This window comes from Panthera pardus, unplaced genomic scaffold, assembly GCF_024362965.1.
Source record: "Panthera pardus isolate Hobbes unplaced genomic scaffold, ASM2436296v1 HiC_scaffold_27, whole genome shotgun sequence".
In the NCBI taxonomy this organism is placed as follows: domain Eukaryota; kingdom Metazoa; phylum Chordata; class Mammalia; order Carnivora; family Felidae; genus Panthera; species Panthera pardus.
In genome coordinates, this window is record NW_026526843.1 from 4,213,739 (window position 1) to 4,227,534 (window position 13,796).

At 44.1% G+C, this 13,796-nt stretch overlaps 1 protein-coding gene across 1 annotated transcript in view; it reads left to right on the plus strand.

Annotated features, from left to right (window-relative positions):
- The first annotated feature begins 2,171 nt into the window (after positions 1-2,171).
- The window catches only part of STK26 (serine/threonine kinase 26), a 54,451-nt gene continuing 42,826 nt past the window's right edge, over positions 2,172-13,796 (plus strand). Inside the window, exons 1-2 of the mRNA XM_019426983.2 lie at positions 2,172-2,321; positions 2,432-2,583. Of these exons, the coding sequence (XP_019282528.1) occupies positions 2,542-2,583 (42 nt within the window). The 5' untranslated portion in view covers positions 2,172-2,321; positions 2,432-2,541. The remainder of the gene's footprint in view (positions 2,322-2,431; positions 2,584-13,796) is intronic.

Genomic DNA, 13,796 nt, shown 5'->3' on the forward strand with positions numbered 1-13,796 from the left:
AGGGCCTGGACTTGGGGAACTAGGAATAAGGAGAATGTAATTATATCCTTTATCATCTGAATGGATAAAGAAAGATGATGGATATACATGCAATGGAATACTATTCAACCATGAAAAAGAAGGGAATCCTGTCATTAGTGACAAAATGGATGGACCTTGAGGACTTTATGCTAAGAGAAAAGAATTCAGAGAGAGACTAAATACTGTAAGATAAAAAAAAAAAAAAAATACCAAACTTACAGAGTGTAGACTGGTGGTTGCCAGGGGCAGGAGAGAGGGGACACAGGTGAAGGTGATCAAAGCGTACAAACTTCCAGTTAGAAGATGAATGAGTTCGGGACGCCTGGGTGGCTCAGTCGGTTAAGCGCCCGACTTCGGTTTAGGTCATGATCTCACGGCTTTTCAGTTTGAGCCCCGCGTTGGGCTCTGTGCTGAAAGCTCAGAGTCTGGAGCCTGCTTCGGATTCTGTGTCTCCCTCTCTCTCTCTGCCCCTCCCCCACTCACACTCTGTCTCTCTCTCAAAAATAAATAAACATTGAAAAACATTTTTTAAAAAAGAAGATAAATGCGTTCTGGGGATGTAATGTACAGCAAGGTGACTACAGTTAGCAATACTATATTGCATACTTCACAGTTGCTAAAAGAGTAGATCTTAAAAGTTAGAGGCACTTGGGTTTGGATCTCCAGCTCTACCACTTCTTTTTTTTTTTTTTTTTTTTTAATTTTTTTTTAATGTTTATTTATTTTTGAGAGACAGAGAGAGACAGCATCAGCAGGGGAGGGGCAGAGAGAGAGGGAGACCTAGAGCATGAAGCGGGCTCCAGGCTCTGAGCTGTCAGCACAGAGCATGATGCGGGGCTCGAACTGACGAGCCGTGAGATCATGACCTGAGCCAAAGTCGGACGCTCAACCTACTGAGCCACCCAGGCGCCCCTACCACTTCTTAATTGTGTGATATTTGAGTCAAATTATTTAACCCCACTGGGCCTTTTTATCATCTGTAAAATAGCAGGGCCCTTGTAAAGATTCAATCACGTAACATGTATGTAGCACTTAGCAGTCCCTGACAGGAAGAAAGTGGCAGCCATTAATAACAATTACATTGATAACAATTTAAAAAATGCTCTATTGAGAAGGGTTCGAAAGCAACAGATGGAACAAAAAAAACTTTTAGTGAGTGTCTGTTTTAGTGAGCGTTGGGTACAGAACTGTAACAACCTGCAATGTAAGGAACTTCGATCTTAAGCTGGCACTTAGATACTGCATTTTGAAATGTAATTAACCCTTGTTGATCCCCAGAAGTGCCTTCATGATGAGAGTTCGGTAATTGTTATTATTATCACTATTACTGCTGTTATCATTAGGGTGTTCTCAAAAGGGCCGGTTTCCCTGCTGGAGTGGAAGGAGCGGAGACAGGGAATTGCTGGTACCACTGCTGCCTATGTGGAGCTCCATAATGCGTACTGCTAATCATCCAGTCTCCTGCTCTATGCCTCTATTATCCTCATTAATGTTTCTGCTGAGGCACTATCTGTTTTCCAATTTCTCTCTCTCTTCCACGTGCAGAACTTGGGAAGAGAAGCACCAGTCTGACCGCCCTCCCCCAACTGACAGCCCAAAAGGCAGGGGAGCCTCAGGTTCAAGTCACCTGAAGCATATCTGGGGGCGGGGAATCCGGAAAGCGGGCGAGCGCCTACGGATCCGCCCGGACGCGCGGCCCCAGCCTAGGGAGACCCCGCCGCGGGAATGAGTAAGGGGTCAGCCGACTGGGCGGCTCTCCGTACCCCCGCCGTCGACTAGATCGGGGAGCCAAGAGGGACTTCCAACACGCCCCAAGTTTCATCTCAAGTCGTCTCCGAGGCTGCGTGCGCCCCAGCTTCGAACGCTTGCCTGCAACGTGGCCGCGTTTGGGACGCCCTTTCTACCCCAGGGTCACCCAAACTCTTCCGTTCCCTCCCCAGGCCGAGCCGTGTGCCGGGCCCCCCAGCCCCCGGCTTCTCCTCTCCGCGTGCCGGGGGAGTCCGCCCCTTCGCCGGCTCCGGCCAGCCCAGCCACAGCCCCGCACCGCAAGGAGCCTCGGCGCTCCTGACACCGCCCGGCTGCAGGACGGGGGCAGGGCCAACGGCGGAACCGCCCCCAACCGCCTCCCGGGCCCGGCGGGCGGGCGGATTGCTGGGGCGCCTCCACCTCCTCTTCCTAAAGCGGCGAGGCGCAGAAGAGCGGCATCACTCGAGCCCAGGTCCCGGCCACCGCCACACGCTGAGCCCCGCGTTCGGGAGGAGGAGCGGCGGCGGCAACAGCGGCGGGCAGGCGCCAGAAAGGTAGACTGAGTCCCGGGCAGTCGCGCCGCGAACCGCACCCCCCCCCCCCCGCCCCAGCCCGGGGCTACGAGCCACCAGCCCGGTCACCCCACTTCTGTGTGTCCTTCCAGGCCCGGGTCGAAAAGCCTGGGAGGGCCGCCGAGCTACCCCCCGAAGGAGGAGCCAGTCCGAGCCCAGGGCGCCACCGCCGCAGGAGCAGTGCGGAGCAGCCGTCGCCTTCATGGCCCACTCACCGGTGGCTGTGCAAGTTCCCGGGATGCAGGTGAGGAAGCCCAGGCCGCCTCCGCCGACCACGTGACTGCCCCGGAGCCCGGTGCGCGGTCCCCAGCGACCACGGGCGGCCCTGGGGCTCCCCTGAAGGCAGGGCCGGGCGCAGGGTCCAGGTGACCCGGGAGTCGGGCTCGAAGCTTTCCCGGCGTTTCGACTAGCCTGGTGCACTGCGCGGGGAGGGCCGGGAGGGACGGCGCGCGCGGCGAGGTGCGGGGGGGAGGGCGGGGGAGCATAAAAATAGGCCAGATCCAGACACCTGCGCCTGCGGAGCGTGGTCCGGCTGGGGAGGAGGGGGGGGGGCGTGGAGGTGGGAGGTCTTAACTCCGGAGAGATGGAGGTGTCTCGGAATTTGTGGGGTAAAACGCAAGTCGTGCGCCCCCCGCCCCCGCACACACAAGTCGGGGCGGAGCAAGACAAGGGGGTGTCGGTGGCGGCGGCATTGAATTGGCCTCTTCCTGTGTGCGTAGAGCGAAGAGCGAGGTGACTTCTTTTCCCCTTTTGGTGTTGCTTCTTAAGGGCTAAGTTCTGTCTCGTTCCCCCACCTGGCGCAGCCCTTAGTGTGGCGTGAGAAATGCAGGGTCCGGTGTCAGAGTGGCTGAGGTGATGACTCCGCAGCCCCCTCCCCCTGCCTTTCCCACTGCACGACTGTTGCATGTGGTTAAAGGAAGCTTTTTGTCCTGGACGGGGGACTACTGCAAGGGACCCAACTTCTTACTAGAGATTTACCCAGGCCCCTCCCCCCCATTCTATTTTCATTTTCTTCAAGAAGGAATAAGCTGTGTCCCTACACTTTTTATGCGGTTAAGTTTTTAAACCGATGCATTTCAAGCTACGTACTAAGTGTTATCCAGGTCTGCTAACTTTTAAGCATTCACTTTTTTCCTTTGCCAGATATCCTAAACAACGCATTTATCAACAGATCAGAGCCTAGAAACACGAAAGCCTCAATCCCTCATTATCTTCCAAAAATGTGAAAGCAGATGTTTTTCAAGTTCAGAAAAAACGTTTAGAGTGGTAAATAGACACGGTTTCTAGTAAAAGACTTTTATGTTTCTGGTAAAAGTCAAAGCGCTGTGGATTGGGGCCTCAATTTACTAACTGATGCGTGGAATTCATTTTTTTTTTAAAGCAGTTGGTCACATTTTCTGCATGGTCACAAAACAATTTTAAAAATACTTTCCCACAAAAGGACCATTTGTGTGGGGCACGTACCGAGCCTAGGACTCCTGTGCGGACTAAGCACCAGGCTTCTTCGCTGAATATAGGGCACGTCTGTGTCGAGTCCCAGGAAGTCGGTGTGTATTTAATTTAAAAAAATAAGAGAGGAAGAAAACAGGAAATGAGAAATATTAGGGCTTTTTAAAAGGTTAATCCATTCGGGCTTTACACAAAGCCTCAAACTTTTTTCTCAGGCCACCCCCCGGCCTGCCTCCCCCCTCTCCCCCAGCCGCCCTGCCCCGCACCCCATTCATTCAGCCTGCCTTTGATTGTAGCAAGAGATTAGTAGTTTGCAATACTGAGTCCAGTTTTGCTCCGTCTGATGTGGAAGGAGTGTGAAGACTTTCCCACCGTGCTCTCCTTTCCAGTGTGTGAGAGTAGTACGGAACGGTTGGCAAGTTTGCCTCTGAGGGTCTCCATGCTTGTGTCTCCATTGTGTGCGCGTGCGTCAGCAGAGCGAGTGCCTCGCGCTCGTCAAGTTTGTGATTCTGGGGAACTCTGTGCTGAGGAGAAAATGGTTTCTGGTCTTTATTCCGTTCGTCTTTATTTAATTTGTGTGGTTTCTGGCCCTGATTTGATTTGTCTTGATTTGATTTATATGGCTTTGGACCTGCTTGCTGTTCAGTATTCCTTACCGCTCCCTGCTTTGTTTACTTGTCTGAGTTCCTTATCTCTTGAATTTTTAAATCTTAATTAAGGTGGTTTAGAATGGGAATCACATCTTTTAACTTACTAGTTCTGCCTTTCACGTTACGCCTTCCCCAGGTTGTGGTTACTTTGTCCCGCATAATTTGGGGAGGGCGGTCACCTCAATATTAGCAAAGAAGAGAGGGACATTTATTTATGTCACTTTCTCCATCTTAATGAAATGGTGCATTCTTAACTGCTCGTTTCCATTTTATATGTAGATGTGGTTCTTAAGCATTTGATGCAACATAAAAATTTTCCACAGTTAAAATTGTACAGTACCCTAAAAGTAAATTTGACGGCAGGCAGTGCGACTCTTGAGCCTAGACTACTTTTACTATTCTTTTGTTCAAAAATCTTGCAAATGAGATGCAGAAATACATCATGAGCTTGTAAGATTCTCCTAGACTTTTGTGCAAGAGTTAGGAGCAACTTTTAAACCCTTCGAGTGGTAAGAAAACTTGAGTTAGCCATGTGTTCTGGAAATCAGTGTATAGTATTTCCACAAATCGGGGTGAAGTGGTGGACCGGCCCATAACTGTTTAACAGTTTATTTTAGAGCATTATGAAGATTGATGGAAAAAAATGATTTTTCCAGAAATAAAAACAAAATTACTTTATCCACAGTGTTTTTCTCTCCCTGAGGAGAGACGTGAAGTAGAAGCCGGGCTACCTGTTCTATCACTTAAGACTTCCAGCATTCCTGACTTTCGAACAAAGAAATTTCTGTTGCCACTAGTTTAAAATAGAAAAGAAACTTGGAGTGACGAAAGAAAACCCAGGATTTGGTCCAGTTCAAACTCTTCCTTATGAATTAGTTATTCAAACTCATATTGTTGATATTTCTCAATATTGTGGTAACGAACATTTTTGCCCCATTACACCAAATGTTGAGGGTATGAATTTGTTTTGGACTTAATTTGCGCTTACCTTTGTTAGTGTATACCTAAAGGAATTTTCCATACCAGGAGCTAAACTCTTGAAAAATATTTAAGGCACAACTTAAAAAAAAAGGTAATAAACCAATAAATCTGTTTCTTTCCACTCAAATATTTACTCTTTAATGATTTAAAACATTTTTTCTTTGAAGTTTTCAGTTATTAGTTATGCTGAAGTTTAAAATATTTTCCCTTAGAACCTGTATTAGTATTTCAGACAAGTATTCTAAATTGGTTGTTAAATCTTTCATAAAATGTAGGTGGGAGATGTTAAATACTGAATTGGAGTACTAAGTGGTGTTATGTTATGCTTTATGTTACGCCTCTTGTGAAAAATTTTTTCAGTTTCTATTAAAGACTTTACAAACTGGCCTTCATGTATCTTTAAGTACATGAAGGTGGTACAGTTTTTTGGTGGTTGTTATTTGAGATGTGAACTGGAAATGAAACATAAGAAGTAATGAACACATTATTGAAGACTTTTATCTAAAGAGAGGGAAAACAGTGCCTTGCATTGGTGAACCTAGTGCCTGGGTTCTGGGAGGGATACAGAAGTACACTGCATGATCTGTAGCCCTTGAAGGTCTTAAAAGGTTGTTGGGGAGTTAAATCCAGTACATGAAATATAAAATAATGCAAAAATCTGTAAGACCTTTTCTAGAATAGAAGTTTCTGACTGGAGGAGTTGAAGGCTTACAGAAGGTAAACTGACCACTAAGGATTATTGGGGTCCATATTGGGGAGCATTTCTAAGCAGGAATGTACCCTGAGCAAAAGCATGGAGACAGGGAAAGGCACACCTGCACGAGTGTGCATGCACACACAGTCTTTGAGAGTGAGAGAAAATCAGTTGGATTATGACGAATTCCTCTAGAGAAATAATAGGAGGTAAGAGTGGAAAACGTGACTGGGTCCAGATTATGGTGGTTATTGAATGCTAAGGAAGGACTTTGGCCTTTGGACTAGTCATTGAACATTTCTGAGTAAAGGAGGCTCAATCAACGAAATTATATATAGGAAGAGAAATCTCAAGATTGGATGAATAGATGACCTGGAGGATTGAGAGTCTTGAGGCAGTTGGATCTACTGAGGCTATTTCAATGGGATGGTCATATCTGTACAGAAGCAGTGGACCTTCCATTGACTGATGCCTTTGCACATGCCCAGTACTGTGAAGAAAAAAATATGATTACCAGACTTAATACTTAGCTAATTATAGAAGGAGAAATTAAAGGTTTTATGGTGTTGAATATGAGAAACTGGAAGAATTATGGTACATATGAAAGAAATTGGAAAATCAAGGGGAAGAGCCAGATCTGGTAGGAAGTTAATGATTTCTGTTCTAGACTTGTGAGGTTTGAAGTAACAATGGGATGATGAAGTGAAAATGTAAAACAAAATGTCTATCACCTTGTTGGTGGTGATGTTTTCACAGGTGTCTGTGTATGTCCAAGTCCATCAAATTATGTACATTAAATGTGTACAATTTTTTTGTATATCAATGTGCCTCAATAAGGCTGTTTAAAAAAATGTCCAAAAAAATGTGAAGGTACAGATCTGGAGCTTTAGTCATTCATCAGACATTGACTGAGCATTTACTATATGCCAGTCTCTTGAAACTGAAGGAGAGGAACCACCAAGAAGGGAGAAGTTTCTAATACACGAGAGAATATATGGAGGTGCGGGCCCTCATGAGACTGGAAGCATAAGTGGAGGATTAGCTTGTAAAAAAAGGAGGGGTGAGTTTAAGATGCATGGGAGGATGATGGGGCGCCTGGGTGGCTCAGTCAGTTAAGCTTTGGACTCGAGTTCAGCTCAGGTCATGATCTCACGGTTCCTAAGTTCGAGCCCTGTGTCGGGCTCTGCGCTGACAGTGTGGACCCTGCTTGGGATTCTCTCTCCCTCTCTCTGCCCCTCCTCCGCTTATATGCGCGTGCGCTCTCTCTCTCTCTCTCTCAAAATAAATAAATGAACTTAAAAAAAAAAAGATGCATGGGAGGATGAGAAAATGTGTCCGCACCAGGAAGGAGTTAACCTGGGGCGAATCTTTGAACTAACTCTGTTCATGAGAAGATTGGAGAGGAAATTCAGTTCAGTGCCAGAATCTAGTTTGGTGGAGTTCTTACCTCCCTTACACCCTTAGAAGGCATAATTTGAGCTTTGCAATTTGAGATGGCAAAAGGTTTGAGAGCATTGCCTTGCATTGATAAACCCAAACCCTTGTCCTTATTGGTGAGTAGTTGATACAGAGGTGTTGGATATGCTAATGATAATGGTGGAAGACCAGCTGGAACCAAATAATCAAAGACAACTGTTAGCTAGGAGAGTTGGAGGTAGTTGAAAGGTATGGGGTTAGAGGGCTAGGGCCTGTAGGGAGAGTAAACAGGAATTGGGCATGGTAGGACATGTGCCTTGAACACTAATGAAGGTCTGGAAACGGCATTTGAGGACAAAGGTCCATCTTGTACCTCCCTTGCTTGAGTCATAGAAAATGAGAGAACATAATTTAGCTGATACTTAGGAATTGTTGAACATCATGATACTGTGGGTTTTTTTTTTTTATCCTGCCTTTCAATTATTCAGTGACCTTGAGCAAAATGGGGAATAATAAAAGCTGCATTTCCTTTGCTTCAATGAGATGTTATTAGGATGAATTAACCATCATCTGTGGAGTATATTTTGAGCCCCTTTGTAAAAGGTGTTGTGATGTATATGGGCAGTTCATCCTGCAAAACAATGCTCGGCTAATCACATGAAAAAACACTGTCATTATCTCATCTCTCTCCTGCTTGATAAGCCACATTTTTCTATTGAAATCCTGTCTTCCTCTCCTCCTCCCCACAACACCAGCACCATACCCAAAGTCTAGGCTCAGCTTTCCAGACTTTTCTGTTATCTGGCTCCAGTCTACAGATGTAAACTTTTTGTTATCACTATTTCCCAGCAAGAAATCCCTTTTGTTCTACCATGCCAGTTACAATTTAGCAATCACTGACTGACCAAGTCCTACCTGATTTTTTCAAGGTCTGCAATCTTACTTTCTCTGTGAACTTTCCCTGAGTATTCCAGGCCACAGAAATCTCTTGTATTTCTAGGCACCTATTATATCTGTTGTCAGTGGTAGGCAGTCCAGTCACACTGCCTTAGATTTTCTCTAATATACTTATCTTCCAAACTAGGTTGTATATTTTTTGAAGGCAGCGACCATGTATTTTACTTTTCTTTATACCATTAGGTATGAATTACATGTAAAAGTGTTGGCTAATAAATGCCATATAGACTAGACTAGACTCTTCTAACTTTTTTCCCATTCTGCCTGTATTGTGTAATGCTTGAATTCTTATAGGTCATGAAGGCTGATTTGTGTGCGCACAATGTAGACTTTTAACACTAAAATGATTTTAATGCATTATATGCAACATGTCTAACAGTATATACTTGTAACAAATCAGCTGTCCACACACTGAAACTCTCATTCTCTCTCTCTCTCTCTCTCTTTTTAAAATTTATTTATTTATTTTGAGAGAGAGAGAGAGACAGAATCCCAAGCAGGCTTGGGGCGGTCAGACCAGAGCCTGACACAGGGCTCGAACTCACAAACCATGAGATCATGAGCTGAGTCAAAATCAGGAGTCAGATGCTTAACCACCTCAGCCACCCAGGCACCCATGAAGCTCTCATTCTCTTACTTACCAGGACCCTTGAGAGAAAAAGGAGACTCATTGCTTTCCTGGTAACTAGAGCTGATTTCAGACAAATTTGTGTCTTTGTCAGAAATAACTTCTTATCCCTTCCCTCTGTTTCCATCCCCACCATCCAAAAAAAATCCAAATAAGTAAATAAAAGAAATTTTTTGCTTCTCTGTCCCAGCTGTCACATTAGGAAAAATCTGATAAAATTTTCATATTAAAGTGTTTTTGATTAATTGCTCAGTGTGTGACCTCTCCCATGAATATTCACATTTTACAGGGAATAATGTCCAAAAAAGTTTTAAAAAGGAAATCTAGTAATGGGATTTCTGACAGCTAGATGATTATTTTTGACTGAATTGTGTCTTCTGAAAGAGTGGTTGTTTTACTCGTTTTATTTGTTGCTAGAAAATGGAGTTAGGAGAACAAAATTCACAGCAGCCAACTCCTTTTCATTTCTTGTAATCAAGACCCAAAGAATTTCCACCACAGGTACATATAAAATAATGTTTCTTGGGGCGCCTGGATAGCTCAGTTGCTTAAGCAGCTGACTCTTGATTTCAGCTCGGGTCATGATCTCATGGTTTGTGAATTCAAGCTCCACTTGGGGCTCCATGCTGTCAATTCAGAGCCTGCTTGGGATTCTCTGTCTCCCTCTCTCTCTGCCCCTCCTCTGCTCTCTCTCTTTCAAAATAAATAAACTTTAAAAAAAGAAAAAGAAATAAGGGGCACCTGGGTGGCTCAGTCGGTTGCGTGGCCGACTTCAGCTCAGGTCATGATCTCGCAGTTCATGAGTTCAGTCCCCAAGTCAGGCTCTGTGCTGACAGCTCAGAGCCTAGAGCCTGCTTTGGATTCTGTGTCTCTCTCACTGTCTCCTTCCCTCAGTCATGTTCTGTCTCTCTTTCTCTCTCAAAAGTGAATAAACATTGAAAAAAATGTTTAAAACAAAGAAATAAAATAATGTCTCTGGAAAAACGCCATGAGGTAACTTTTAGAAGAACAAAAATCAATAAAGTAGGCACAACTAAAATTTTCACCCTGTCTTATGTACATTTCCCATTTTGTCATCTGCCATTTTAGGCTAAGGTATTCTATGGTAGGAAGGAACCACATCTTTGAATTAATACTTGTGAAAATCAAACACCTTTTTAAAAGTTTATGTATTTATTTTGAGAGAGAGAGAGAGAGGGCGCGCGCACACACACACACACACACACACACACACACACACACACCAGCAAGCAGGGGAGGGGCAGAGAAAGAGGAAGAGAGACAGACTCCCAAGCAGACTCTGAGCTGTCAGCCCAGAGCCCCTGCATGAGGCTCAGTCTCACAACTTGAGCTCGTATCAAGAGTCCGATGCTTAACCCAGGGTCCCCCAAATCAGACATTTTTAAAAAGATATTGACTAATTCAAGAATTCTATGAACCAGGACAAGTTATCCCATAGGAAAACGCCTTTACATTTGGATTTTAAAACATAACACATTGCTGGCCAACTCTGCCCATCATCCTCTTTGATGTCACTCCCCCAAATCCCATGTAATTCAGGCAATTTACCTGACATGCCCATTCGGAAAAGCAGGGAAACCTAGTGCAGAACTGATCCTATCCTTCTCCTCTATTCCTGCCTGTCTCCCTGCCACCTGTCACCAGCAGGATAGAGCCGCACACCCCCTCAGCCTGTTCTGGACTTGTTCCAGCATTTCCCTGACTGCACCCTGCTGGCCTTTCTTTTCCTTCATTTATCATACCATCATGGATTAGAATGATCTGTGTCCTAAAATATCAGGTTAGTCATTGGTATGGCATAGCTTTGGCTATTCTAGCAAAATTAGAACAGAATTGTGGTTCATACTTCCTAAGAAGTAGAGGAAGCAAAATTGTAGACAGCTTAGGTAAAGGAGTCAAAAATATTCTTTTTTTAAGTGGCTACTTTCCTCCTCTTCAGTAAAGTCACTTTGAATGGAAAGTGCTGCTAAAGAAATGAGACTTTTTTTGTTGTCTTTTTGTCATGAAAAACGTTTACAGAAAAAATTGTCAACCTTTCTTTGCGTTTCTGGTAACAGATTGTATGTTCTTTATGGTATTTTTCTGCCCTCTCCCTCTTTCACCTGTTTAAAAAAAAGTAGGGAAAAGAAATCTGTAAAACCCTATCAATTTACAGTGCAAAGGACAGAGAAAAAAGTAGGGTTCAAATCAGACACCATTGGATTTTTCAGTTTGTTTATTACAGAATAATAGAGTGCCTAGCTGCAGAATAACAGTTGCTTTGAATTATAGAAACAGCTTACCAGTATCAACTTAATGAAGTTGTACTGGATTTGAAATCTATACCACGCTAGATATGTTAGGGAATTTCTAAGCATACTAGTGAATTACTCTACCAGGTTTCAATAGTGCCTGCTAACACAATCCTAGGAGTGAATTTTTTGGCAGGTGGAGGAAATACTTCCAGGACATCTAGACGCATCCAGATTTTTCTTTGAAAATGCATTTTTGAGTTGCTCTGTTAGTGCCTTTTTATCCCCCTCCCTCAGCTTTCCATTAAACCATTGGCTTTGTGACATATCACTTTACAGTATGTTATATTAAGCTAGGACTTAACTGCTTGATGCAGTACAGTATAAATAACACAGCAGCGGGTGATGGGGAAGAGATAGGCGACATAGATCTTCAGGTGGGGCCTACGTTGTTCTTATAAATGCAAGAAAATTTGGGGGAACTGAGCTCCCAAAGCCTTAGCCTCATCAGTATTGCTGCCCACTAGACCTGGGAAGGTTTCTAGACCCCCTGGTCTCAATTTCCTGCTGCCTGCCTTCACTTGAAGCGGAAACACAAAAGAAACCAATCAGCAAAGCATGCACACATGCTACTAAGTATGGTGACAGAAAATAGAACTTTGACCTCTTGTGGTTAAAGAGACTACAGTCAGTGTGTCTGGCAGAGTCAGGGAAAGAAGCATTTTTCAAATGTATGCTTTTAAAGTGCTACTGACCCCATGGGAAGAACAGTTAGCAAAACTCATTAATTAGGCTCCTGTTTGTTTCTGTGGTTTCAGTTCAAATCCTTTGTTTGAACTTAACCCGGAGCCTTCCTGTGTGCTAGTCAGTAAATGGTAGATAGTACAGTGGACTTTCCCAAGTTGGACAATGGTGATCCAGGTTTAATGTTTTTACACACTTCTTCGTGAAACAAGACTGGGTGTGACTGAAGCTCGACAGTTGTCAGCAGCAAAGTTTGGAAAGCTTACTTTGTGTCGGAGATGGTGCTTGAAGCCTATCTTCGAGGTACAAAAAAGTATAAAAAGGAGTCCCTGACCTCAAGAAATTTATGCTGTACCTGGAGAGACTGGGCACTTACACGTTTAGAAATCTAACAACGCAGAGCAGTTGTGATGAATCCCAAATGAGGTAGAAACTGACGTAGGAGCATTCAGAGGAAGACCAGATCGAGGAAGGGAACAGTCATTCATAGGATACCTTTAAAGGAGAGTGAGAGACACGCAAGGGAAAAGGGAAAAGGGATACACACCACGTTCCGTGTATAACAGATATTCAAGGTAGGTGTTCACTGGCATGAACTCTTAGGGCTAAATGATAAAGTCCTTGAATGCCAGACTGACAGTTATTTTTTTTTTTCAACTCTACAACAAGGAGTTGAACAAGGAGTTCTTCTTTTCTGCAAGAAAGTAAACTGATGAAAGCAGTGGTTTGTTTGATTTTTGAGATGGGAAAATTGCATTAAGCTTCCAACCCTACAGGCTGGGTTGGAGAAGGGGAAGACTAGATATAATAAGCAGACACTGAAATAGCCCAGGCTTTAGTTAACAAGGGTTTGATTTAGGGCAGTGATGGTCCAACTTGCGCGTGCATCAGAACCACCTGGAGGGTTTGTTAAAGCACAGACTGCCAGGCCCCATCTCCAGAATTTCGGATTCAGTAGGTCTGCTCTGGGGCCCATGTATTTGCATGTCTAATTGGATATGGAAAGGAGAGAAACGTGGGAAAAGCTGAATTTATCTTTGTGTTAAGTTCTACAGCTTCCAAAATCTCACGGCCACCCATCACTTCCGTTTTCCTTTATCCAGGTAGGTAGGTTTGGCAACTTAGTAAATGCTCTTATCTTCAAATGCAAGTACTTTTATCAACAGCGTGAAATCTGTTTATGCTTATAGTTGTGAAAATGCAACTTGGCTGAAGTAGAATAAAATGTCAGTATACTAAATGTCAGCAAGTGGCAATATTTCCCCCCAAAGTTTGGCATTTTTCAGAATTTTGATGCATCTCATCAATTTTTATTGTTCAGAATCCCTTTTTTCCACCCTGCTGTTAAGTCTCACCCCCCAAATTTGCTGGACTTAACTCTGGGCTGCTGTTAGGTCAAAAATCGCAAATTCGCAGTAATGATAGTCCAAAGCCCACTTGTGTTTACATATGTAAATTCCTGGAGGGGAGAGAAAGTTACTTCCGAATCTTTAAGGAAATATCAAATCACTTCCTAAATGGCCTTTCTGGCTCCAGATTTTGCTCCCTAAAATAGTCCCTGTACCTGTCAGATTAACATACTACCATTTGGCAACAGGTACCATGTAGGAAAGCTCGGAGGTTGGGTCAAAGGATAAGGACTGAAAATGAAAGAAGCAAATAGGGCCTACTTAATGAGTTTGCCAA